Source organism: Grammomys surdaster, unplaced genomic scaffold (genome assembly GCF_004785775.1).
Source record: "Grammomys surdaster isolate TR1022 unplaced genomic scaffold, NIH_TR_1.0 797, whole genome shotgun sequence".
Lineage (NCBI taxonomy): Eukaryota > Metazoa > Chordata > Mammalia > Rodentia > Muridae > Grammomys > Grammomys surdaster.
Window position 1 is genome coordinate 913,743 of NW_021605216.1, and position 25,550 is coordinate 939,292.

Below are 25,550 nucleotides of genomic sequence, written 5' to 3' on the forward strand. Positions count from 1 at the left end.
GAGAGAGAGAGAGAGAGAGAGAGAGAGAGAGAGAGAGAGAGAGAGAGAGAACATGTGTGCAAGTGTGTGGATGTGTGCATCTGCATTCAAACACATGGAGGTCAGATATCAACATTAGGGCTCATTCCCATCATTCCTCAGATACTGTCTACTTTGTTTCTTGAGACAGTAGTTCTCATGTCCTGGAGCTCAGCACAGGTTAGGTTGGCTGGCTGGTAAGCCACAGTTATCTTCCTGTTTCTAATCTTTAGCACTGGGATTACTGGTGGATGCTACCATACTGGTAAATGCTAGGTATTGACCTCACATCCTAATGTTTGCACGAAAGTACTTCTCTGAGTCAACTCCTCAGCCAGTCCCTTCTTGTTCCCTTTTCCTTTGTATATCTAGGATGGAAGAATATCTTCACAGCTTTTGGGAAGTGAAGACTTCTGTGAAGGCTAATGTTGGTGTCAACTTGACCACATACAGAATCACCTAAAACCCAAGGAACTGGGCATACCTGTGAGAGGTATTCTTGATTGGATCCTCTGAGGTAGGAAGACTCTCCCTAAGATATGAGTCACTTTTGATGGCAACACACATAAAAAGACCAGGAGAAGGTAGCATTTGCTTTTGCTGGCTGTTCCTCACTCTCACTGGTAACTTAATCTATTCTGCTGCTGAGATATTCCTTCACTGGAATATCTCACTGTTAGAACCTACTTTTTTTGGGGGGGGGATTCCAACATGGGCTGAAGACTAACTGAGACATCCAGCCCTGTGGACTGAACAACTACTAGATTCTTCGCTTTTTAGTCAGGAGACATGTGGGTCAGTGGGCTGTGAGAGGCAGCTAGGTAACTGGTCAGTCACACTTTGAACCCGGAGACCCTAAAGGGATGGTAGGAGTTTGGCATTGCTCCTGGGACTCCTGGTTCCTTTCACATAGCCACAGCCCTCTACAGCTCCTCCCAAAGAGAGGTTTGTGGCCACAGGTCAAGTATCACAGGTAGAGGGCCTGACTATAGGCCGCAAAGCCTCAAGGCATTTCAATATTCATGAGATACCTAAAGGACAGAGGGCATAGCCAATTAAGTATTCCTTCTCAGACCCTCCTCCTTGTAAAAGATATTTAACCTCAGGCCCTCCCTGAGAATACAGGGTATAGCTTCATCCATTTTCCACCATGACAATAAAGATCTTAAGACCATATCTTAAGACCATGAAATACCTCTCCTCTTTGGGGCCTGCCATGGGGAACTGTGGAGAAGATCTTCAACTACTGAGCCACTGTCTAATCTCCTGCTGAGGACCTTGCTACATTCCAGCCAGCCATGACCCAGCTAAGCAAGTTGCCTTGACCAAGAGCCCTCTCCCCACAGGACTCTACCAGAGCTTGTCCCCCTCCCCACTTTGACTGGAGGTCGATCCAGCCTGTACACCCCCATCTCAGTCCTTCTATGGACTCTCAGCAGTGCCTGAGAGCCCAATGGCTTGAGACCAGTTGGTCCCTGTCCACCTCCTGGCCTGGAGATCCCTTACCCAAGAGCTCCAGCCACTGTGGGGGTCTCAGACTATGTTCTCTCCACCCCCAGAGCATAGTCACGTGGCTTCCCACAGCCTGATGTCTGCCAGGCATGGCGTGGAGTGAACTCAGTCGACTTCCAGTGCTCCTGCTTCCCTGAGTCTTGGCCTCAGCCCCTTAGGGCAGCAGACGCGCCAGACCCACAATTCAGCCCAACAGGACCCATGCCTACACATGCGCCACAGCCCAACAGAGACAGCCATTGTTGAACTAGCCAGACAACCCTGTAAGTCACTCTGATTACATATATACACACACAGTGTGTGTGTGTGTGTATGTGTATTATATGTAATATATAATATACATCATGTGTATAGTATATCATATATAATGTAATTCACTTTATCAGTTATGTTCCTTTATAGAACCCTAACACTACTTCTCAGGACAAAATACTAGTCACAGTGAAAAATCTAGCTATACTAGACTATATTAAAACCACTTAAGATAAACAATTCTGCAACTGACAGGAGTGAGGAGGTGGAGGGGGCATCTCCAGGATGAGACAGAGACCTGGGACAAGGGAGGCACTCAAGAATCAATGGGGGTAATCTTAGCTGTGGCTCACTACAATGGGGATATGGAACCTGAAGAGGCCACCATCTGTAGCCAGACAGGAACCTGAGTGGAGCAATAGAGACACCAACTCATCCACAACCCAAACTTTCAATCCAAAATTTATCATGTCTACAATTAATGCAGGCACAGGGATGGAGTAGAGACTGAGGGAATGGCCATCCAATAACTGGCCCAACCTGTGACCCATCCCACGGGCGAGCACCAATCCAAAACACTATTAATCATACTCTGTTATGCTTGGATATAGGGGCAAGGTGTCCTTTGAGAGCCTTCACATAGCAGCTGACTCACACATATACAGACACCCACAGCCAAACAGTGGATGGAGCTTGGGGACTCTTATGGAGGAACAAGAGGAAGGATTATGGCCCTAAAGGGGATAGGAACTCCACAGGAAAACGCACAGAGTCTACTAATCTGGGCCCTTTGGGGCTCTCAGAGTATGAACCACCAACCAAAGAACATACATGGCTGGACCTAGGCCTCCTAGCTCATATGTAGCAGATGTGCAGCTCGATCTTTATGTGGAGGAAGTGCTTAGCCTTGCAGGGACTTGAAGTGCCAGAGGTCTCCCACCCACTCAGAGGAGAAGGGGTGGGGAGATAGGGGAAGGATTGTGGGAAGATGTAACTGGGAGCGGGGGAGTGAGATGGACATAAAGTGAACAAGTAAAAAAAAAAAGTCATGGAGCAGTGGTTCTCAACCTCCCTAATACTGTGGCCCTTTAATACAGGTCCTCATATTGTGGTGACCCCTAACCATAAAGTTATTTTATTGCTACTTCGTAACTGTAATTTTGCTATTGTTATGAAACATGATGTAAATATCTGATATGTAGGCTATCTGATATGTGGCCCCACAAGGGGTCAAGAGCTGCTGTCATGGAGGATAAAACACTGATCTGAAATATCACTGAAAAAAAGATTAGTACCAAGGAAAGTTGTGCAACAATGAGAAGATAGACAGCCTAGCAGGAAAATGGCTAAGAGATTCTGCTGGTTATTTTTTAACTACAACCTTGACAAAACCTAGAGTCACCTGGGAAGAGAGTCTTAATGAAGAGTTATCTATACCATTTGGCCTATGAGCATGCTTGTGGGTATTGTATTGTTAGCTGCTGTGTAAAGATTCAGCCGATTGTGGGTGGCATCATTCCCTAGGTAAGGGTCTTGAGCTATAGCTAGCTTATCCTGAATCAAAATCTAGCCAAGTGTCAGCACGAGCAACTAGCTAGTAACTATGTGTTTATGTCTCTCTGCCATTGACAGCAGATCTGCTTGACAAGGTCTTTGGATTTCTGCCTTGACTTCTTAGTGATGGGCTGTAGGAATTGTAAGCTGAAATAAACCTTTTCCTTCCCTAAGTTGCTGCTGGTCATGATGTCCTGTAAAACTGACAGAAGTGAAGCTTTAGCAGATACTTCTAAGTTACTATCTAAGTAACTTTCTAAAGTTACTTTGTACCAGACACTAGATACTCAACAACTATTGGGTATGGAAGGGGTACTGTCACCAAATGCAGAGTCAAGCCATAATGTGATATGATAAAAAACTTGGATAAAATAAAAAAGGAAAGTGTGAAGTAACTGGAACTCACATGCTTTGCTGACAGGAGTCTAAATTTGTACAGTCCTTATGAAACAGCTTTGTAGAATCTTCAATAGGAAAATATACATAACTTGACTCAGGAATTCTACTCTTAAGTTATACATCCAGCAGAAAACCACATATGTTCACCAAAAGATTTTGCAGGTATATTCATAGCAATCCTACGTAGAATAGCCTCATGACAGAACAACTCCTAAGTTCACCTTCAAAGACTATATCCATTGAGGTGTTTGCTGTTGTCAACTTGACAGACTCTAGAATCACCTGAGAGATGGGCCTCTGGATGTGCCTCTGGGGGATTACCATGGTTACATTAACTGAGGTAACAGGGAAGACTTGCCCACTGTGGGTGGCACCATTCCCTGGCTGGGGGCCCAGACTATGTAAATAGAGACAGGGAGCTGAACAATAGCTTCCATCTCTCTGCTTCTTGATTATGAATGAGATGTGCCTCAAGGTCCTGCCTCCTTGAATTCTCTGCCTTGATGGACTATATCCTTGAAATGTAAGACAAAAGAAACTCTTTTCCTCTTAAGTTGCTTTCATCAGAGTGTTCTGTCACTCCATTTTTCTCAATGCAATTGTATCTCTTTGTCGTTGACTTGCTTTGTGTACTAGGCTGGCTTTCTCAAAAGCAGTTGCAGATTTTCCTCTTTCTGAATTCTATCTCCCTGAAGGAGAAGAGAATTGCAGAGGTTCATGCTGAACATGTAGCTCTTCTGGGTTTTGGGGATTTGAACTCATATCTTCAAGCTTGCATGACAAGAGCTTTTACCCAATAAACTGTCTCCCAAGAATCCACTTTAGTTTTGTAGACAAGATCTCACTGGACATTGATTGGTCTATTTGGCTCAACTGGCTAGCCAATGAGCTCCTAAAACTCACTTGATTCTGCCTTGCCTGGTGTGCTAGGCTTACAGACAGGAGTCACTGTGCCTGGCTTCTACATGAGTACTGGGGGTCCACACTCAGGTTCTCAGGTTTGTACAACGGGAACTTCATTGACTGAGCCAACCTCCCCAGCACCTGAGCCGGTCTTATATGAACTGCAAACTTATCCATTATGTTATATCTTGATGGAATTTATAAGCCTAAACTCAATTGTGTGTCAAAGAGGGATGAAGTGAAGAAAAATTCACCCTTATGAAAATCTTCTCTTGCTCATCATGTTATCTCTTAAAGCTGAACAGGGTTAATGTTCATCAGAGAGAAAACAGGCAATGTTTTTTAAAAAAAAAGCCCAAAACTCTAAACTGGGAAGTATGATCGATCTATACTAGGAGAATTTAGTTTCTGGGTTGGAATGATGGCTCAGTGGTTAAGGCATGTATTTCTCTTTCAGAGGCCCTGACTTTGGTTCCCAAAATCCAGAATGGGCAGCTCAAAACAATCTGTAACTCTAGGTACAAGGGGTGCACCCTTTCCTGGTCTCTATTGGCACCTGCATCATGAGCATGTACAGACACATATGTGCACACAATTTAAAATGACAGTGTCTTGCAAGTATACATTTTTCTTCATACCTGTAGGAAAGGTACCCTGTGCTTTGTGAGAACTACTGGCTGTCTTAGGGAGGGAGTATGGTTCTACTTCTGTTACATACTGAAGTTTTCCTCCATAGCCATATTGGGGTGAGGAAGAACATTCTAGCAATGACTATTTATACTTTTGGGTCACCACAGATAGCACACGGGGCCATGGCACAGCTAATACATTCCTTATGTGTTTATCTCATCTTAGCTAGCCTCTAGCCACCATAGAACCAGAAGCCTGGTAATTCTTGCTATGTGTCTACCTCCTGGTTCCATAGAGAGCAGGTTCATCTAAGGCTGTGTAGCACTCTCTGTAGTGGTCCATCAGCTCTTTCAGACCAAAATCTGGGCCTAAGAAGGCAGACCCAGATCAGGGTCATCTGATACAGCAGTGTCTTCCGATAGTTGTTCTGGCCCATCTAGACCCTGTTAACTGTTGGTTAACAGCCATGGGGAAACACTCGAGGTAGCCTTCCCTGCCACTCCTCCTTTTTTAGTCCTCTGTGCAGGTGAGCACACATAAGCCACTTAGCTTAGGCTGGCTAGCTATCCTGTTGATGCCACCAAGCAAACACTAAACACAGAGATGTTTGGCATTAGGAGGAGGAGTGCTCTGGAGGTCTTTAAAGTAAACGAGAAGGACAATGGTTATCAGGTGGATGCAGTTGGTTGAATCCTTGCCTAACATGCACAAATCCCTAAATTCTTGCTTACATTGGGCATGGTGGTGCATGCCTGTAATCCCAGCCCTCTGGAGGCAGTGGTTAGAGGATCAGGAGTTCAAGGTCAATATGGGCTGTAGGAGTTTGAGGGTACCCTAGATGCTGTCTCAAAAACAAAACAAACAAAACAAACCAAACCACAAAAGCTGTGACCTAGCTCCATTCAACACTGGGACTTGGTACAAGGTTTGCTTGGTGTCCTCCCCTTTCTGCTTCTCTTCCCATCTCCTTCTTCCCTCCCTCCCTTCCTTCTTTCCCTCTCCTCCATCCCTCCAGAACTTGAAAGCTGTTTACATATAAGCATTAGGCTAGTCTTTTCTACAATGGGTGTTAGGGGAACTTGCTTCTTTGAGGTCACATTATAAAATGCTCCATTAACTGAACAGGCCACGAGAGTTCTCTGGACTTTGGTTTTCCCCAAATCTAAAATAAGTTGATTACAAGAGGAACTGCACGGCTTTCAGAATGCAGTCTATAGATTCATTAAGGATGTACGCAATGGATTTATTAGATTAGTAAGTAATTACTGACATCTATTATGGACACAAAGTGATAAACACTGACAGCGTAGAATCTTAATAAGTATTGACTATAAATCCCATTAACATCTTTACCTGGAAAGAGTGAGAACACACACCTTCTGTGAGAGATTGTGACACAGCAGGCACAGGCTAAGTCCTGTAAATGCCCAGTCTCATTTGACTGTTGCAGAAGCTCTAAACACACTGCCATTGTTTTATATGTAGCAGATTGAAATTGACAAAAATGGTTGTGGTAACCCCTCCCATTCCTTGGGCTTCCCAAACAAAAGCAGGCTGATAGATACCACCATATAGGTGATAACATGCTGCTTGCTGCAGTGCTTGCTAAGCCCATGTCTGTCAGTCTTGGGTGAAGAGAAAACCACAGATATGTTGATCATGAAGAGATGAAAGCAGGGGTCCACAAGAGAAGGCTGGAATGGAGGGCAGTTCACCTGGCACCATTGGGTCACTATGGGGGAGAAGGGATGGATGAGTTATTCCAGAGAGGCAGGCAGATGCATGGAGCCAGTTTCTGCCCAGGAACCGAGGTGGGAGACCAGCCTGGGAGCCGGTGAGTGATGTTGCCAATCTCATCTAATTATACAACATTGTAACTTGGCTGTCCTCCTTTTTCTCCTCATGGAACAGCCTCTGGACTTCCCTCTGGCCAGAAGGGGCCAAGAGCTTGGCCAGATTAGGAGATATGTGACAGTTCAGCCCTGAGAGCTCTTAGCGGGCCATAACCGGTGCGGGAGACCAGGAGAGTAGATAGGAAAGTGATGGCCATAAAGGAAGAGAGAATTCAGATCTGAAATCCTGGTCTAATCAAGGAACTGCGCCACACACTTCAGCCTCTGTGTGTTCCCATGGAGAGAAGTCCTGTGATGTTGGTATAAACAGCTGGAGTTTTACAACTGTGGAAACTGAGGCTGTGCAGTTAAGCCACTCCAGTTGCAGAGCTTACTAAATGGTAGCTCTGTGATCAAACACAAGAGTGTCTGGATGGGGACTCTCCGATCTGAGCACAGCCATCTTTACATCTTTGCCGACCTGCCCTGCCCTACCCCGTCTGCCCTTCACTTGCTTGTCTAAGCTTCTCTGTAACATTGGGACAAAGCTCCTGTCTTTCCATTTGGTCTCCTGAAGCAGATCATGAGTTCTGCCCTCGGGAGTTACTCAGATGCACAGTCCACCTTGTTATCTGCTATTTCTTTACATGCCTTGGGTCTTCTGCCTTTGCAAACTCAGAGGTTGGCATGCATGCTTCCTGCTTCTTCAGATCTACCATTATGCTTAAAGCATTGCTCTCAGCTCAGGGCTTATAAAATGCTATATTCCCCACTCTTTATAGCACCATGCACAAAAGCCAAAAAGTTGTTACTACTGAAGTGTGCAACAATGGACAGGTGGACAAAGAGAATGTGGTACATATGCAGAATGAAATGCCATTTCTGTTGGTTTTTAAAGCCTTGGTGGATCTAGAGATCACTGTGTTAAGTGAAATAATCCAGGAGTAGAAAGACTTTACAGAAAGTGATAACAGGATTGTGGTTACCAGAAACAGGAGGAGAGAGGGGAGAGAGAGATGGACAAAGACTTAACATTACATTGTAGCTAGATGGAAGCAAGATATCTGGGTGTATTGTTGACCAGAACAGGACCAAGGATGACATAATGTAGTTTGAATATCAAAAAGCTAGAAGAAAGCATCCTGAGTATCTTTACCTAAAGAAAATGACAAATGTTTGAGGAGAGAGACGCTTGACTTGATTTAAGCATTATACAGTATCTACTTGTATCAAAATATTACATGGGCTAGGTTGTAGCTCATTGGTAGAGCACTTGCATAGAAGAAACAAGGCCCTGGGGTCAAGTCCTAACACCACAGGAAAAATTATGGGACACTCTATCAATACGCCAATTTTATGTTTTTAATGTATCTATTCATAAAACACTGGCTTACTTATATCTGTAATATATTAAAGTGTATACAATGCACACACACCTCAGAAAGACCACAGAATAAAGCCCTTTCTTGTTTTTCCCCCATTCCCAGAATGAGATCTGAAAGAAGTAAAAGGTTAACATGTGGGCACCCCCACAAAAGAGATGGAGTCTGTCTGTCTGGCATCTTTCCCATTGGCTGCTAAGCAGTTATGGTCAGGAGCTTCTGGGATGTCTGACAGGACTCAGAACTCTAGACATCAGACTGGCTAACAAAGTTCCATCTAGAACTGGATCTCTCGCTGGTAATAGCTGAATAAGAGGAGCTTTCTAAGATTTATTTAATAGCCTTGTAGTATGCCACAGGCATCCCGAGATCATGATATCAGGTGTATCATTTAACTGATAAGCTCTGATGCCGGGAATGTCTGGGAAGGGGCTAGCAGGCTCTTTTGCTCAGCATGTGCCCTCTCAGTGCCTTTGCTTACAAAAGTCACCTGTGAAGAAGGCATGCTTTCTCTTTCTTCTTTGCTTTTGTTGAAGTCTTACAACATCTTTCAAGGAACTGTCCCTAATTCCCAAGAGCCTCTTCTCACCCTAGTGAAAGCTTTACTTTTCAGAAAAACTGTTGAACCAACTCAGAGACTCTCAGAGCTCAGCTCCTTTTTTTTGCTGAGTTCCAGAGAGACAGCACAAGGCGGTATCAAGAGCCTGTAATTTGTGATCAGTGAGCCCTGCTTCTCAGCCCAGAACCCCTGAAAGTCCTTACAAAGCACTGGTGCCATCAGTGCACCCACCTTAATAACTGTGAGCTTCTCTGAGGACTAGGGCCTGTCATTTTTCTTCTTTTTTCTTTCTTGGCAAGGCCTTTACTGACGGATGTGGGCTATTTCTAGCTCAGTCAGACAACAGTGAGGTGAGCATCCTTCTATGTGCCTCTGATTATGTTCACATGACTCTTTTCATAGGATATGTGGCTACATTCAGATCATTCTCAACTCCTTAGACTTTGAAGCCATTTCTAGTGGTTTCCTCACTTACTGCACAGCTAAAGAGCTACAGCTGAAAGTATGTCCTCACCAGCCCTTGGTTGTGACAGCAGGGCCCTTCCTGTGATGATAGTCACCTAACAGCTACAATAGAGGACACAAGCTGGTGTCTCTAAAATGTCTCCTATCTCTGCTCTGTGCCACCATCTCCCTCACCCTAGGAGGCCACACTGTCCTCACACTTGGTGGTCATGGAAAGCATGTCCCAGCACTCAACTCTCCTCCATCCCAAGAAAAATCTTCAGACAAGAGTATTGTAAATAAATATATTAATGGAATACCCAAACAGAAGCAAAATGACTCCTGTTTTTGGAGAGAGGAGGAGAAATCAGAGTTCAGGAATGTTGTAGAGGAAAGATTTAAAAAAAAAAACCAAATTCTAACAGTCTCTAGAATTCCTAAATTGCCATCAGGAAGATTGCTGGGCTCAGAAGATGGCACTGTGTCAGATACATCCCAGATGTATCCCACAGACACAGGTTAGAGGGAGAGGATCTTCCTGAGCCCTGGTTTTCTCATGTACTGAATGGTATTAGTGGGGTATCTGGAGGAGTTCATGATGGTAAGTGTATTAGCTGTTGTTCCCAATGCTGGGACAAAATGCCAGACAAAGCAATTTAAGAAAGGAAGGGTTGTTTGTGGCTCACAGTTTCCACTGTGGTGAGGAAAGTGTTATGGTGGGGGTGTGAGGCAGCTGGTCACAGTATCTCCCCAGTCTGGAAGCAGAGAGAGGTGAATGCTGGTGCTCAGATCAGTTTCTCCTTTCTATGGAGTTCAGAACACCATCCTTGTAGGTTTCAATTACGTTTATGTGTGCCTCACCTTTTCAATAAACACAATCTAGCCAATCCCTGGAGACCATGCCCAGTGAATCCTCTATTCCGTGACTCTAGATCGTTATCAATTGAGAGTCAACAAGTAACAGATTCCGGCACTCACCAGTGTATCCAACACCATAGGTACAAACAATGAACTGACACTCAAACAATGAAACCACAAAGATTCTGATTATCTTCCTAGAAAAGAGGTTAGTTAGACCATCCTTAAATAGCAGGGTAGCTGGACCCATTAAAATAACAAGGTAACTTTGTTTTCTGGGTCTTTCCAACTTTCCCCAGTTTGCCTCTCTTCGCAGGTCTTGTCCTGAGATATCCATGTGGCCAGTAAGAGCCAGGAAGTCTCTTCCTTAGATTTTTTTTCTCCATTAAATGAAAACTATGATACAGTTGAGAGTCTGAGAGTGCTACTCTAAAATGCTCATGCTCAATCAACAAGCATTTTGAATGTTTAGAATATCCAGTAGCTCCCGATGGTTTTTGTTTTTGAGACAAGGTCTCACTCTGTCACCCACACTAACCTTGAACTCTTAACTCTTCCATCTCAGCTTGTCCAAGTCATTGGGTTACAGCAGTGATTCTCAACCTTCCTAAAGCTGTGACCTTCATGTTTCAGTGACCCCTGAAGTTATTATTTTTATTTATGTGGTGACCATAAAGTTATTATTATCATTATTTAAGATTTATTTATTTCTTGTACACAGCATCCTGCCTGCATGTATGCAAAACCAGACAGTACTCTTAACCTCTGAGCCTTCATAAAATTATTTTTGTTGCTCTTTCATCATTGTGATTTTGCAACTGTTGTGAATCACAACGCAAGCAGCTGATATTTCTGGTGGTCTTAGGTGAGTGACTCCTGTAAAAGGGTTGTTTGATCCCCACAGAGGTCTTGCCCCACAGGTTGGGAACTGCTGGACTGCAGGCATGTGTGTACCACCATGCCTTGCTCCATCTTATTTCTTTTCTTTTCTTTTATTATATTTTATTTTATTTTATATTTTTTGTGAGTCACAGAGTAGAGTTCCTAGTCTCTGTCTCATTAGGGCATAGAACTAGGTGGCTAGAACATAGAGTTCAAGATTGTAAGAGAGGTTCAGATGAGCTTGGCAGAAGCAGCAATATGGAGTATTTACTGTGTGTGAGTCCTGGCAGAGGAAGAACTTGACTTCACCAGGTATTGTGTCACTGAGTTCTGGAACACCTGTGCTGGTTGGTTTCTGTCCAATTTGTTGAAACAATCTAGAGTCATCTGGGAAGAGGGACTATCAATTAAGGAGTGACCTCATCACATTAGCATGTAAGTAATTCTGTGGAGCATTATCTTGGTTAATGATTGATGTCAGGGTGTGGGGAACCCGCTATGGGCAGTTCCACTCCTGGGCAGGTGGAACTCCTCCCAGTTATATACAAAAGCAAACCGAGCAAACCATGGGGAAGAAACCAGGAAGCAGCACTCCTCCGTCTATGGTTTAGGCTTCAGTTTCTGTGCTGACTTCCCTCATGATGGACTGTGGTGGGCAACTGTAAGCTAAAATTAACCCTATCCTCCCCAAGATGCTTTTAGTCAGTGTCTTATCACAGCAAAGGGGAGGTAAATTGGGGCAACATCCCAATTAAGGCAGGTTTTATCATCTCTATTTCCCACAAGGGGAAACAGAGGCACAGAGATTTGTATTTTTAAACATACACAGCTAGTAAATTGTAGAGCTGATGCTAATCTTAAATGGCCCTATTCTGAGGGTCAAGCTTATAGATATCTTGTTCAAGGCATAGGTTTGGAGGGGTGTTTAAGGTCACATGGGAGAAGTGAACCCACAGCATGATAAAAGGAGGGAGGAGCCAAGTAGGAAACACAACAGAGCTCCCTCACATGAAGGGTCCTTTAAGAGCACAGTGGTTACTGTGCTTGCGGGAGGATGTCTTGCTTGGCTGGGAGCCATGCATAAGCCAACACTTAAGAAGAGGCAAGCTTTAGATGAGGCACTCAGACATCCTGGGACCATTCTGCTTTCATTTTGAAGGGATGATAGTAAGACCTATGGGCTCATGGAGGTCTGATATGGAATGCCTTTGAGAGCTTTGTTACTAATGCCTGTGATGACACCAGTCCATGTTCTCCCTCAGGATGGGACTCCATGCTTGTTCCAGCAGCAACTGCCCTCTTCACTTTGAAGAACCTCCTCTAAGTTCACCAGGGGCATGCATACATTTGTAGTAATGATCTAGAAGTGTGGCTTCTGGGTCTTTGTCCTTGACACTTTCCATGTAGGTGGGGTTTTATTCACCTTCCAGATCCATGAAGCAGAGTTAGGATGTGAAGGAGAGGCAGAAATGATTCCTATGCCACCATTGTATGGTGGTGCCTAGCTCTGCAGTAAATCTCTTGGCCTCTCTTCAGGAAACTGAGCATATATTCTCCATCCAGTCAATTAACTATGCTCTAGTTTTTCTCTATGTGGAACTCAGTTCTTCTTGTAGACAAAACACCTGGTTTCTTGATCACAGATACTCAATCTCCAGAGAAGGTTCACAAAGAAACAAAGGGTTATTTCTGGAGGAACATGGACCCAGCTGCCCTTGGGAAGAGCCCAGGATATAGGGGTATGGGTCTGATTTTCTCTCAGTGCAGCCCCTCCCCCATGACCTTATTTTTCCTACATATGAGAAAGAAAACAAAAACACAGAAATCAGATTTTATACATAGAACCAAAAAATGGGAGGGGAGTTATTTTTTAAAAATATATAAGCATGATATTGTAACTCTGCCTAAAAGTGTCAGCTGTACACTGTGTAATCTATGCTAACACAACTCTTCCCAGAGCCCTGAGCTTACTCTGGGCTTAGTTGTATTTGATTTGTAGATTCTCATAGTGATGACCATCCAGGATGAAGCAGGAGCTACCCTCTGTTGCTGATACATGGAACATTAGTCACCACGGCAACAGATAACTTGACTCTCAACTTGATGGGGTTAGGACTTGTCTAGGGGATTTCTGAGGCACACCTTTGGGACATGAGGGCATTTCCACAGAACGCTAACTGATGTACCACCTAGCCTGAAAGGAGAGGATTGCAAGTGTCTCCTGTCATCATGCTGTCCCCATCATGATGACTGGGCCCTCAAACTGTGAGTTAATAAAACCCTTCCTTCCTTAAGTTTCTTCCTGTGGCATGTTTGATCACAGCAGGAGAAAAGCAAGAACTACAAGCGTCCCTCTCATCTTGTGCTGTCAGACTCACCCTGATTGCCTTCCTGATTTTGGCTAAATCCCTTCCATTTCTGTAAGCTACACTCTGTCTCTGTGAAACTGGGTTGATGCTGCTGAGTGCCTTTTTACTGGGCTTGTTCCCACCTCCTCATTCTGCACCATGAGTCCCAAGGGAGGAATGTCAATCCACACTTTCAGTGATGTTTGCCACCACAGCTGATGACACCTGCTACCCAACAGGTGGTAACGACACAGTTACTCTTGAAATAAACTTTCAGAAAAGTGGACTGTTGTAATTCTGGTATGAAAAAAGTCTCTCCTTACAGTCAACTGTTCAAACTGTATGTCAACAATAAAATATGATAGGTTATTTTCAAGATTCCATGAGCCACCTTAGGTCCAACCATGAACAAACAAAAGACACTAGACTGCTGCTTATACCTGCTATTCTGTCACCTTCCCCCACACAAATTCTGTCAAGCTACCCATCTCTTAAATGAGAAGTTTAGAGTAGAGAATTACTAAGAGCTAGGCTTTGCATCTGGTAAGCATTAAAGAAAACAGGGTTCAAAATGGAAAGATGAACAAAAGCATGGTTCTGTTGTGCAAAAGGTAGACAGAGGGACAGACCTGATCCCCCAGCCAATGAGGAAGGCCTGGAAGAGGCTTGCTTCAGGCTTTAAATCTGCTCTCAGTTGGTGCTGTTTGATATTCTAGAACTACCTCCAGTTTAACTTTCCACTACTCTTCGTATGAAATGAAAACTCTTATTATAAAGTGAGGATTTTTGTTTCTCACACCTTAGACTTCCAGCTATAATGGGTAAGTTGGGGTCACAGCAGAGGCTTCTATTCCCCAGTACCTGCTTTGATTTGAACACCTCTCTGCCATTGTGACAGTGTGTGAGACCCTGACTCCTACTCCCCTGAAGTAGTAGGTTGGTGGAGGTTCCCAGCAGGACTCTCAGGTTCTGGCTTTCCCGTCCATCAGCAGATTCAGATGGAGAAATGAGGCAGCAGTGGGCTGGGGTCCCCTCCACAATCCCCATGATGGGAGAGCCCTCAATTAATATGTGATATGTGCACATATCACACCAGACAAAAATATGCAACCATTCGGCAGGCTGTGCCAATCCTACATCCTGGTGTTCCTTGATAAAGGTGAGAGGGAAGCAGAGAAGGGGGTGCGGCCTTGGGAGTCACTTCACTTCATGTGGTCATCCTCAGTCAGAGAAAGGCCAGGGCCTCTGCCTTTACTGGACACAGATGACCTCTCTATGTTTGTGGCCACATTTGTCTAGCAGAGACAGACCCCGGGGTCTGAGTTTATGGCTGCTATCTGGCACCGTTTCTAGCTGCCTCATGGACTTTGTTTTTTGCATTCCTAAGCTTATCTTCACTGGACGGAATCTGAGCCCCATGATTTTCTCTTTGGGAGGCAGAAAGAGGCTGTGAAACACACAGAACATCCTGTCTGGCTACAGAACTTCTGGGAGGAGCTAACATCACAGGAGGTCCCAATACTGGCCTCAGCAGAAGTGACCCCGCCTCCCCCACCCTGAATCAGTGACCCAGAGTGTGCATCACACATTTCTTCCACAGATCCTTGTGACAATGTCCCTTGTAGCAATTAACCTGGGACTTCTGCAGGGCTTGTGCAATCAACAGGAAAAAGATTTTGATGTCTCAGGCTGTTTTTTATCAACCCCCAGCTTCCTTGTCTGTTGCCCCACCCCCTCTAATGACTTCAGGATGAACAAGAGAAATGGACTTGTGAGGTTCTGCCTGTCAGGGTAGGAGGGAGAGGGGGAGGTGGGATGGGGGAGTATCCTTCCATCTTTCCTTGCTAGTGGCAAACTGGTTGCTATGGAGTCAGCATGGGAATGCAGTGGTCAGGCTGTCATTGGTTGTCTTCTTGGCTTTTCTCCTTGGCCACTCTGTTCCCATGGTGAGACATTTACAGGGCCACCAACAAGCAAATGAGCTGGAGGGAGGGAATGTATGATATGGGGTTCAGGGACATCCCCAAAGTGCCATTACTCCACCGCCCACGACTTCTCACTGACTGTAATTATCTTCATCAGGTGGAGATAATTAGTGTCCATGCTGAGATGGTCTATGATCAGAATAAAAGGGAGAGTTCGGAGGTTTGAATGATAACTTCTCATTTTCCCCTGTTTCCCCCAGGGCCCTCCTGCTCACTCTTTTCTCTTTCCTAAGCTCACTTGAATCCAAAAAAACCACTGACCCCATGTGGTGTACTGGGGTTGGGGAGGCTGAGAATAGAGCTGTATGTTGTGGGACCTGGGATTCAGACTGTATGTGAGGCAGGATTGCTATGATCATCATAGGCCGTGGGCACTTCCCGTCTTAATGGTGTTTTCTGTTGGATAGCATACCATGTCAAGAGCAACTTCCCAGAGAGAGGGTTTAGGTTGGATCACAGCTGCAGGATATGGTCCATCACGATAAGGAAGGTTCAGCAGAGGGAACTAAGGTAGTAGTCACATTAAATTCAGTTACTAAGAAGAAAGTGATAGGTGCTGGTGCTCATCTCACTTTCTCCTTTATAGTTAGTCCAGGATAGAAGCCTAGGGAATGGTGCCACCCACTATGAGTGGGCCTTCACCTCTCTATGAACCTAATCAAAACAATGCCCCACAGACATGGCCAGGGACCCATTTCCTAGCTCATTCTAGAGTTTATCAAGTTAGCTATTGAGGTAAACCCTCACACTGACTTAGAGGCAAAACAAAATGAAATGAAACGAAACAAAACGAAACAAAACAAAAAACTCCCTTTTTCCTCTAACCAAAGAGTTCTCATTGGTGAATAGAGAGTCCTAAGACCTGTCTAGAGCTAACTGTCTCCAAAGCTGGGCTTACTCAGTCTCCAAATTCCATTCCTTCTCGGTCTTATCTGTGCATCCTTCATTTTCCCATCTTCACATACCCATATTATCAATTCCTGTCAACCCTGGGAGTCTGTATCCATGGCAATGACCCTTATAATTTTCATCACCATCATTTCCCCTGGACAGCTAGAAAAGCCTCTAGTCTGGTCCTTTGGTGTCTGCCCGAGACTCTTCTCTGCCCTAGTTCATTTCCTTCATAGCTCCCCAGATGGTATTTTAGTATGCAAATCAACCTTTCTCGTGCTTAATGCCCCCTAACAGGCTGGCTATCCATTGATCTAGAGTAAAACCCCATGTCTATACCATGGCCACAGGGTCCTCTGCCATCTGGCCTTGGTCCACCTCTTCAATGCTCTCTCACACCCCTGTTCTCTTCATTTACTACAAGCCAGAGGCATAAACTGCTCCCTCAGATCTTGGGAGTCCTAAGGCAGGAAGCCTTTCTCCAGCAGACTGCATTCGCACTTGGATATCATATCTCTCAGCCCTGTGCAGGCCAGTGACCACTTACTGAGCAGATCTTCAGAAATCATCTCCAGACACTTTAATTCCACATTCTTTAGCACTTATTTTAACAAGCTTACTATGTTGTGTGTGACTCGTACCTGTGTGTATGTGTACATGCATACATGTGTGGTATATGCCTGTGTGTACATGCTTGTGTCTCTGGGCATGCATAATGCACATGCATGTGTGTTCTTGCCTTTGTGTGTGGTGTACGGCAGTATGTGCATGCATATGTGTATATGCATGAGGTGTATGCCTGTGTGTACATGCCTATGTGTGTTCATGTGTGTGTGTATGTTTGTGCTTTTGTGTAAACACAAGTGTGTACGTCTGTGGGGTGTATGCCTTGTGTATGTGTGCATGTGTATAAGTGTGGTGTATGTATCTGTATGCAGATGTTGATACAGGTCTGCTTGTAGGTGGTGTGTGTGTGTGTGTGTGCAGAGACTGACATCTGGTGCCCTCTTGAATGACTTTTCCACCATAATTTTTTTGAGACAGGGCCTCTCACTGAACCTGGAGCTCACCGTTTCAGCTAGACTGGCTGGCCCAAAACCTCCAAGGATCTCTGTCCCCATTGTCAGGGTTATGGGCTTGTACTACTTTGCCTGGCCTTTTCAGTATTGGTGCTGAGAATCTGAACTTAGGCCCTCATGCTTGGAGACCAATCACATTGCCCATGAAACCATCTCCCCAGTCCGTGTGTGTGTGTGTGTGTGTGTGTGTGTGTGTGTGTGTGTGTTTGAGACAAGGTCTAATTCTATAGCCCTAAGCTGATCTGAAAACTCATGATGTAGCCTCAGCTGGCTTTGAACTTGTGGCAATCCTCCTGCTCAGCGTCCAGACTGCTGGAAATATAGCTGTGTGTCACCATGCTGAGGTTCATTTTGTTTAGGAGACATAAGGGTTTATACATCCACCATCCTTGTTTACTGTCTGCCTTATACTGTTGGGCTACCAGTTCCTTGAAGCCAGGGCTCCTAACCACAGGCTCCATATCTTCAGTCTGTTGGATAAATGAATGCTGCCGCCTGCAAATCGGGGTGAAAGATATACAAAAGAGAGTGAGGGGAGCCAAAAATAAACCTTGTCTCCGATGATTCATTTTTCTTCAACATATTATTCTTCAGAATGCTCTATATGGAAAGAGAAATCTAAAATATCTATTAAAACAGATCTTTGGGCACAAGAAATAGGCTTACCAAGTCTACTCATAGCTCCTGATGTCACCAGCAAACAACCGAAATATAAACAGCAATCTGTGATCACAGCTCAGGGGATTTTTAGTTTGTAATGTCAAAACCACTAAATCCCCAGCTTATGTGAACGTTTCAAAGGAGAAGGGGGAGGAGTCAGGAAAGCATTTCAGTTCTATCTGTGGGCAGGACAGAAAGTGTTCCTTCTAAATATTACTATGCATCTGTGATGCTGCTACTGTAAGTATCATGACCAGTCCTAAAAGATGTCCCCCCCTCCATGCCCCCTGCTTTCACTCTGGCAACCCTGAAGCCTCAACTCTTGTCCCTATCCTCTTTTGACTTTGTAAGAAACTACAAGGCTACTGTGGGTGGGTACAATCTTGCTAATCTTTTGTCTTCTTGATCTGAGGATACACATGTGGCTGGGAACAGGACCCGTGTCCCTGCCTCTTGCTGTATGCAGTATCTGAGAGTTGCCAGCATGTGAACAAGAACAAGATACCCAGGCTAAGAGAAAGGCCTAAGGGCTGTTCCTGGTTGATTCTCTGGTTTCTTGAGTGGAGAAAATGAAACACATATCTGCTCATATTACTGTGATCGATATTTCTGTGATTTATGGAGACCTCTATTGGGCCATAGTGAGTTTGGTTTTGGTTACTAGACATCAATTACTGTGAAGTTATTATAAAGATACAATCTTTGAGGGTGTGTGTGTGTCAGGATCTCATGTCTTTTGTTTCGAGACAAGTTTTCATGCAGCCCAGGCTGCCTTTGGATTCAAAATGTGGTAGAGATGTCTCTGAAGTTTGAATCCTACCTCTTCCTCCAAAGTGCTGGGATTGCAGGCAGGCACTAGCTTGGTGGTTTAAATGACTCTGGGGGTGGAAACAAGGGCTCCAGGCTCATGGGCAGGTGTTCTAACTGAGCTGCTTCTCAGTATAAAATAACTACCTGTATTAAACACGAGTACATGCTATTTGATGGATTCTAGCTCTCCACATCCTCAGTCAATGAGAGGTTAGGACATATTCTTTCAATAAGAGCAGTGGATGGTAGCCACACACTAGATGGAGCTTGGGACATTGTGTGGAAGAGGGAGTGAAGGACTGTAGGAGCCAGAGGGATCAAGGGTATCACAAGAAAATCCACAGGACCAACTAAACTGTTCTCACAGGAGCCCATAGTGACTGAACCAGCAGCCAGGGAGCCTATGTGGGTCTGACCTAGTCCCTCTGCATGTATGCTGTGGTTGTGTAGCTTAACATTCTTGTGGGAGTCCAAGGACAGTGGGAGTTGGGGCTGTCGCTGACTCTATTGACTGCTTTTGGGACCCTTTTTCTCCTACTGGGTTGCTTTGTCCAGCCTTAATATGAAACGTGAAGCCTGTTCTTATGCATGTTTGGTTCATATGCCATGTTTGGTTGATATCCATGGGAGACCTGCCCTTTTCTGAAGAGAACTGGAGGAGTGGATGGCATGGGGGAAAGGGAAGGACTGAGAATGGAGGAGGAACAGTGGACAGATCATAGCTCATCTGGCAAAATGTCTAATAGTAGAAACAACTATGAACCTTCAAGTTTCCACCCAGCTTTGTGTTTACTAGAGGCACACCAGAGTACCAGGAAACAACAACTTCTCATCTCCTACCATTGTCTGCTTGGCTTCTGACCAAGTCACTGTTGCAGCACCCTTGCCTTTGTATCTGGGCCGAGGTAAGATGACATGTGCACATTTATACTTATGAGAAGCACTCTAATGCAAACTTTGACTCCCGGTGAGGTTGTTAAACTCCACGACCAGCTGAAGCAGCCTTGAGAAGGGAAAGCCCACTGAGTCGGACACAACACCTTATGGTGGTAGCACATTCCTGTGGGAATCAGATGGAAGATCACACATCTTCCCTCTTAGCTCCTGTGGGGAGGAGTCTCAGAATCCAGTTGCTGTGTCTCAGGGGTAAACTACTGCCTGTATTCCTGCTTTTCCCCTGGATTTCTCTAAGAGGGCAAAGTAACATGAGCAGCAGCACATAGTACCTGTCTTAGCTAGGGCTTTACTGTTGTGAACAGACACCCCGACAAGGCAACTCTCATAAGGACAACATTTCATTGGGGCTGGTTTACAGGTTCAGAGGTTCAGTCCATTATCATCAATGCAAGAGCATGACAGCATCCAGGCAGGCATGGTGCAGGAGGAGCTGAGAGTTCTACATCTACATCTTAAGGATGCTAGCAGAATACTAAATAACTTCCAGGATCATGGTCTTAAAGCCACAGTAACACACCTACTCCAGTAAGTCCACACCTACTCCAACAGGGCCATACCCTCTAACAGTGCCACTCCTGGGGCTAGCATATACAAATCATCACAGTACTCAAAGTCCAATGTCTAAAATCCACAAACATCATGCTCACTGTAGGCTTTAGACCTAGCACTGTAATCTTTTCACTCAATGGAGAAGCCATGGTTTCCATGTCACCCACAAGAAGCAGAGACACTGAGTGGGGTTGTTTTATTAAGCTGAAGAGGAGGATGGTTTTGGGGCCCCTTCTCACCATGGTGTTGGTTCCTAAGACACTCCAGAGGGTCCCTCAGAAACCACAAGAGTGCAGTCTGTAAATATTGTGGTCTGTAGATCATAGACACTCAGGGGCTGCAAAAGTCACGGGTGAAGCAGATCACGAGGGGCTGTGGTGAGCTGGCGAATGTATAGGTGACTGCTATTCTGTTACCGACAACCATTGCCAAACTTATACAGGATAAACAAAGCTGTGTCTGACAGAGGATTCAGTTTGTGAAGTAGGCACATGAGACCCAGAAAGATGTGAAAACACTGGAAGGCAGACCACAGGGCTGCTGGTGAGAGGCAGGTGTTTGCTCTTAGAGAAAGTACCAGCAGGGCAAGCTCACACTGTGTGCATGCTCCCATGTTTGTACTTACACCGACACATTCAGAGCTATCTCTTCCCACTGTTTACCCCGTGGCTGGATTTATCTCTAAGCAAGCCCTTCTCCTGCTTGGTTTCCTCTGTCTTCGCCTTGTGTTTGGCAGTATTGCTGAGTATCCAGTCTCGCACCTTCTCTCCCACGTCACCCTACCCCCTCCAACTGTCTTCTTATTTAAAGAAAAACAAGATTAAAACAGTGAACCATGAGGCTTTCCAAATTATAAGGCAGACAAAGTAAGGCCTGGGGGAGACTGGTTAGGAAGGCATTACTCCTCCACCATTAGGAACATTGGTCCTGATTCACATCAAATGCAAATTGTAAATGGGGGTAAATATGCATTTAAATACTTCCATAAGGGGTGGATTTATGTACTTGGATGTCAGTAGACACATGGAAGCCAAAATCCATGCTATGCTTCTTTGCCTGATTTTGAGATGGGGTCATCTACAAGGAAGTGACCAATGGAAAGAGAGAGTTCACAGACATCGATCAAAGGAAGAGAACACAGAGCCAGGCTGCCTTCCTCACCAGGTTATCTTGAGAGAGTTGTAACATAAATATTATAGAATGTGACCAAAGGAACACTACACATTAACATAGGATGTCAGTGGACCTGGGCTTTGCCCACAGCTGAGAGTTTTCACATTGTCTTTTTCTCCCCTTTCCTTTATCTACTTCCCCCTGGCTTCAAAAGTAACTTTTCCTAAAATAAATTGTATGGACAAGTCTAATACACAACATACCAGGGCCACTGGGCTTCCATATATATAAACCACAAGAAATATATAGTTCTGCTGCATAGTGTTTTCAAAAACTTTTTCAAAAACCAGAACCAGGAAAAGAAAAGACTTTCCCTATTGAGAAGAGGAAACTAGGGCCTGCCTGGTCGAGGCCTCGCAGAGGGGCCATGTGACCCATCTAGTGCTTCATCATGCAGGAACCATTCTGGCACCAGGGCAGGATGGCCCTGGCAGCGTTGTGAAAAGAGAATCATGAGATTCCTGGTCCATTGCTGCGAGCATCCAGTTAGAGGGTGTCTCTCTGTTATGCCAATGGTAGATGCTCAATAAATGTTGGTTGTATTATACTATCCTCCATTCTTCTTCTGTACTTTACATCTACAGAACATCATTCACAATGATGTCTATGCATCTTGACAGCATATTACCCAGGCAGCAGATGGCTGGCCTAACCATAGAAACATTCAGAAATACCTACAACATGCAAAGAACAGTTGACCAAAGCTTTAGCAGAAACACAGGCACAATGAAATCTGCGAAGAATTCTCACAGTGTGTGTGTGTGTGTGTTTGTGTGTGTGCATGTGCACACCATGTATACAGAGTATAAGGGTCAACATCAGTACCATTCCTCAGAAACCACCAACCTTGATTTCTGGGTCAGGGTCTCTCATGGGGAAAGGGACTCATTGATCTAGGCAGGGCTGGCCAACAAGCCCAGAGATCCTTCATCTCTGTGTCCTAAGTCCTGGGATTACAAGCAGATCCCATCATGACCAGATTTTTTCATGGGTTCTGGGGATCAAACTTAGATCTTCTTTTGTACAACAAGTACTTTACCAAATGGGCCATTTCCCAAGCCCTAATTCTTAACCCTTGAATTTCCAATATTTTTTCAACCCAAGAATATTATAGCATTAAGTAAAGGAGTTGGGAAGAGTTGACTGACCTGGGGGAAATGTCACATCCTTGCTGCATGAAGGCCCCCAGGGAGAACCACAGGCTGTTGAATATGCCAAACTCATTTGACTGGTCACTGGTTGTCTGGTCTCGTCCCTCTTCAAACTCTTCACTGTGCCATTCATAGGGGCTGAAACGGCTGACCAGGAAGAGGACGACGCTCACTCCAATGTAGGCAAACACTATACACATCCAGATCTCATAGGCCAAAGGATCAAGAAAGGAGAAGACACCTGGCTTGGACTTCTGTGGCTTCTTAATCATAATGGAGATTCCCAAACTCATGAATGGCTTGGAGAAGTCGATGACTTCCTCTCGGACCAAGGTTATGGTCAAAGGAGCCACCGCCACATCTGCTCTCTGAAAGGATAAAATCAAATAAGGTTCAGTTGGACTTAGCAGCTCTTTTTCTCATTTCTGTTCCTCCCCTCTGTGTGGTGTCTCTGTCTCCTCTATCTCTATCTCTGTCTCTCTATCTCTGTCTGTCTGTCTGTCTTTCTCTGCACATGAATTGGTGTGCATGTTCTAAGGTAGGCCAGAGGTTGATATCTGCTGTCTTCACTGTATCATATTTTTCTACCTTGTTTTGGAAGACAGGGTCTCTGTCTAAACCTGGAGCTCACAGATTGGCTAGACTGGCTGGCCAGTTGAGGCCCTGCCAGCCTCTGTCTTTGTCTCCCCTCCCCAGTGCTGAGATTACAGGCATGCACTATAGTACTAGGCTTTTTATATGGGTGGAGATCCACACTCAGGTCCCCATGCTTGTTTAGCCTGTGCTTTATAGACTGAGGCCTCTTCCCAGCTTCTGTTCCTATTTTTACTGAGAAGAATTTTTCTTTTACCTTAAGGATGTGCAAATGGTATAGAACCCTGTAAGACTAATTGTTCTGACACTGTGAAGTATTTCTGAGAAATGAACAACAGCTTGATATTGGTCAGAGGAGTTCAGTCCATTATATGACAGCTCTGCTTGATAGAGATGCCTTCCTCTTTCTACAAGAAAAAGGCTGCTGCTTCTGCTTATCCAGTGGCCAGGCTTCTTTCTTGGTTCTGAGAACCTCTCCAGCCCTGCTCCCAGACCTTCAGGCTGAATGTAGGTTTTCCAACCTGATTACACTGGGAAGAAGATAAGACCTACAAGTGCTTACTCAGCACACCCTACTCCAGATCTGGTCCTGAGAGAGTTACTCAAGAATGCCTGAGACCCATGTGGCTCAATGAGAATTAGCCCTGAGAACTGGAGCCAGAGCTAAGCTGCTGGAAGGATGATTCCAGAGGCTGCCATTTGGGTTCCTCAATTCAGGGCTTATACTGGACTCCCTGGAAACTTGTCAATACATTCCTCTATCTCCAAGGACACATGACAGTTCTTTTATTTGCTTAAGCCAGTTTGCATTGGATTTCTTTTACCTACAACCAAGATCATCCTGGCTAACGAGATGGTGATGGCAAATTGAACCTGCTAAACATTTATGGGACAATGATGTGTAAGCTCTAGGCTAGAAACTGGAGGTAAGCTATGACCCCTCCACAATAAAGCTAGCAAAAGAGATTATTATACCGCATATGCGCACATATACACAGGACACAGTTATCAAATATACGAGGTAGACAGGACACTGCAGGAAGAGAGGGAGGAGTCTATCGCACTGGGAACTTAGGGAGTGCGGCATAGGAGAGGTGACAAGTCAATGTGACATTGTAAAAAGGGAGAACATTGCATATTGCTCTGCTGGGTAGCAGTATTCTAGGAGGAAGGTACCATGTGAGAAAGGGCCTGAGAGTGAGAAAATCAAGCCAGTTGTGAATTTTCTTTCCAGGAAGATTGCTAAAAGCTACATAAGTATTCAGTGTTTGGATATCAAACCTAGTCTGTTGGTAAGCAGGGAGGAGTGCCAGGCATGCTCATCTGTCCTAGGGCAGTGCTAGGACACCCCAGATGGCTTGGATATAGCAGAAAGGGGCAAGAAACATAGGGGATTCTGGGTGAGACAAACTTAGACCTGGGCTCTGTGGAGCAAACACTTGCACCACAGGCATGCAGCAAATTGTCTCCACCCTTTTTAGGGAGCTGACCCCTGGAGGAGTCAAGTGGCTTACAGGAGCCATGCAGCTCAGAGAATCGTTGGAACTCAAGCCCAGTAGTCTGCAGGTATTGCTTTCTTTCTCCTCTGGACATGGACAGACAAGAAGATATCCATGAACAAGGCTCAAAGGCACATCCAGGAGCCACAGCCTCATCTGAAGCATGGGCTTCAGCCCTGCTTCTCTCCCTGAGAACACCTCCAGCTCTTCTCTCAGTTTTTCTCAGCATCACAGTCCAGAGTTTCAGTGGAGTGATGCCCACAGAAGCAGATGTCCCAGTGATTGACAAAAGACAGAACTTTGGGTTATGAGCGCTGTTATTGACTGCACATATTTCAACAAATCAGCTAAGCAAGCCCTTAGTGCCCCTGTGTCCTCTTCTATAAAGTGCAGAAATAGTTCCAGCTACCTAACAGAGCTGAGATGACGATGTGAAAGAAGATGAGTGTAGTATTTAGTATGGCATGAGGCGCCAGGAGACTATGAAGTAGTTACTGGTGTGGGCAAGAAACAGGGAGAGAAGAGACATTCCTAGAAGCCACTTTTATAAAGCAGGAAGCTGGGAGTCCTGTGAGTGAGAGTTATCTATCTATCTATCTATCTATCTATCTATCTATCTATCTATCTAT

At 44.9% G+C, this 25,550-nt stretch overlaps 1 protein-coding gene across 7 annotated transcripts in view; it reads right to left on the reverse strand.

Annotated features, from left to right (window-relative positions):
- Positions 1–25,550, reverse strand: part of Gria1 (glutamate ionotropic receptor AMPA type subunit 1) — a 315,108-nt gene that overhangs the window by 63,163 nt on the left and 226,395 nt on the right. For all 7 annotated transcript variants that reach the window (XM_028782513.1, XM_028782514.1, XM_028782515.1 and 4 more), the window contains one exon: positions 22,826–23,196. In XM_028782513.1, the coding sequence (XP_028638346.1) occupies positions 22,826–23,196 (371 nt within the window). The remainder of the gene's footprint in view (positions 1–22,825; positions 23,197–25,550) is intronic.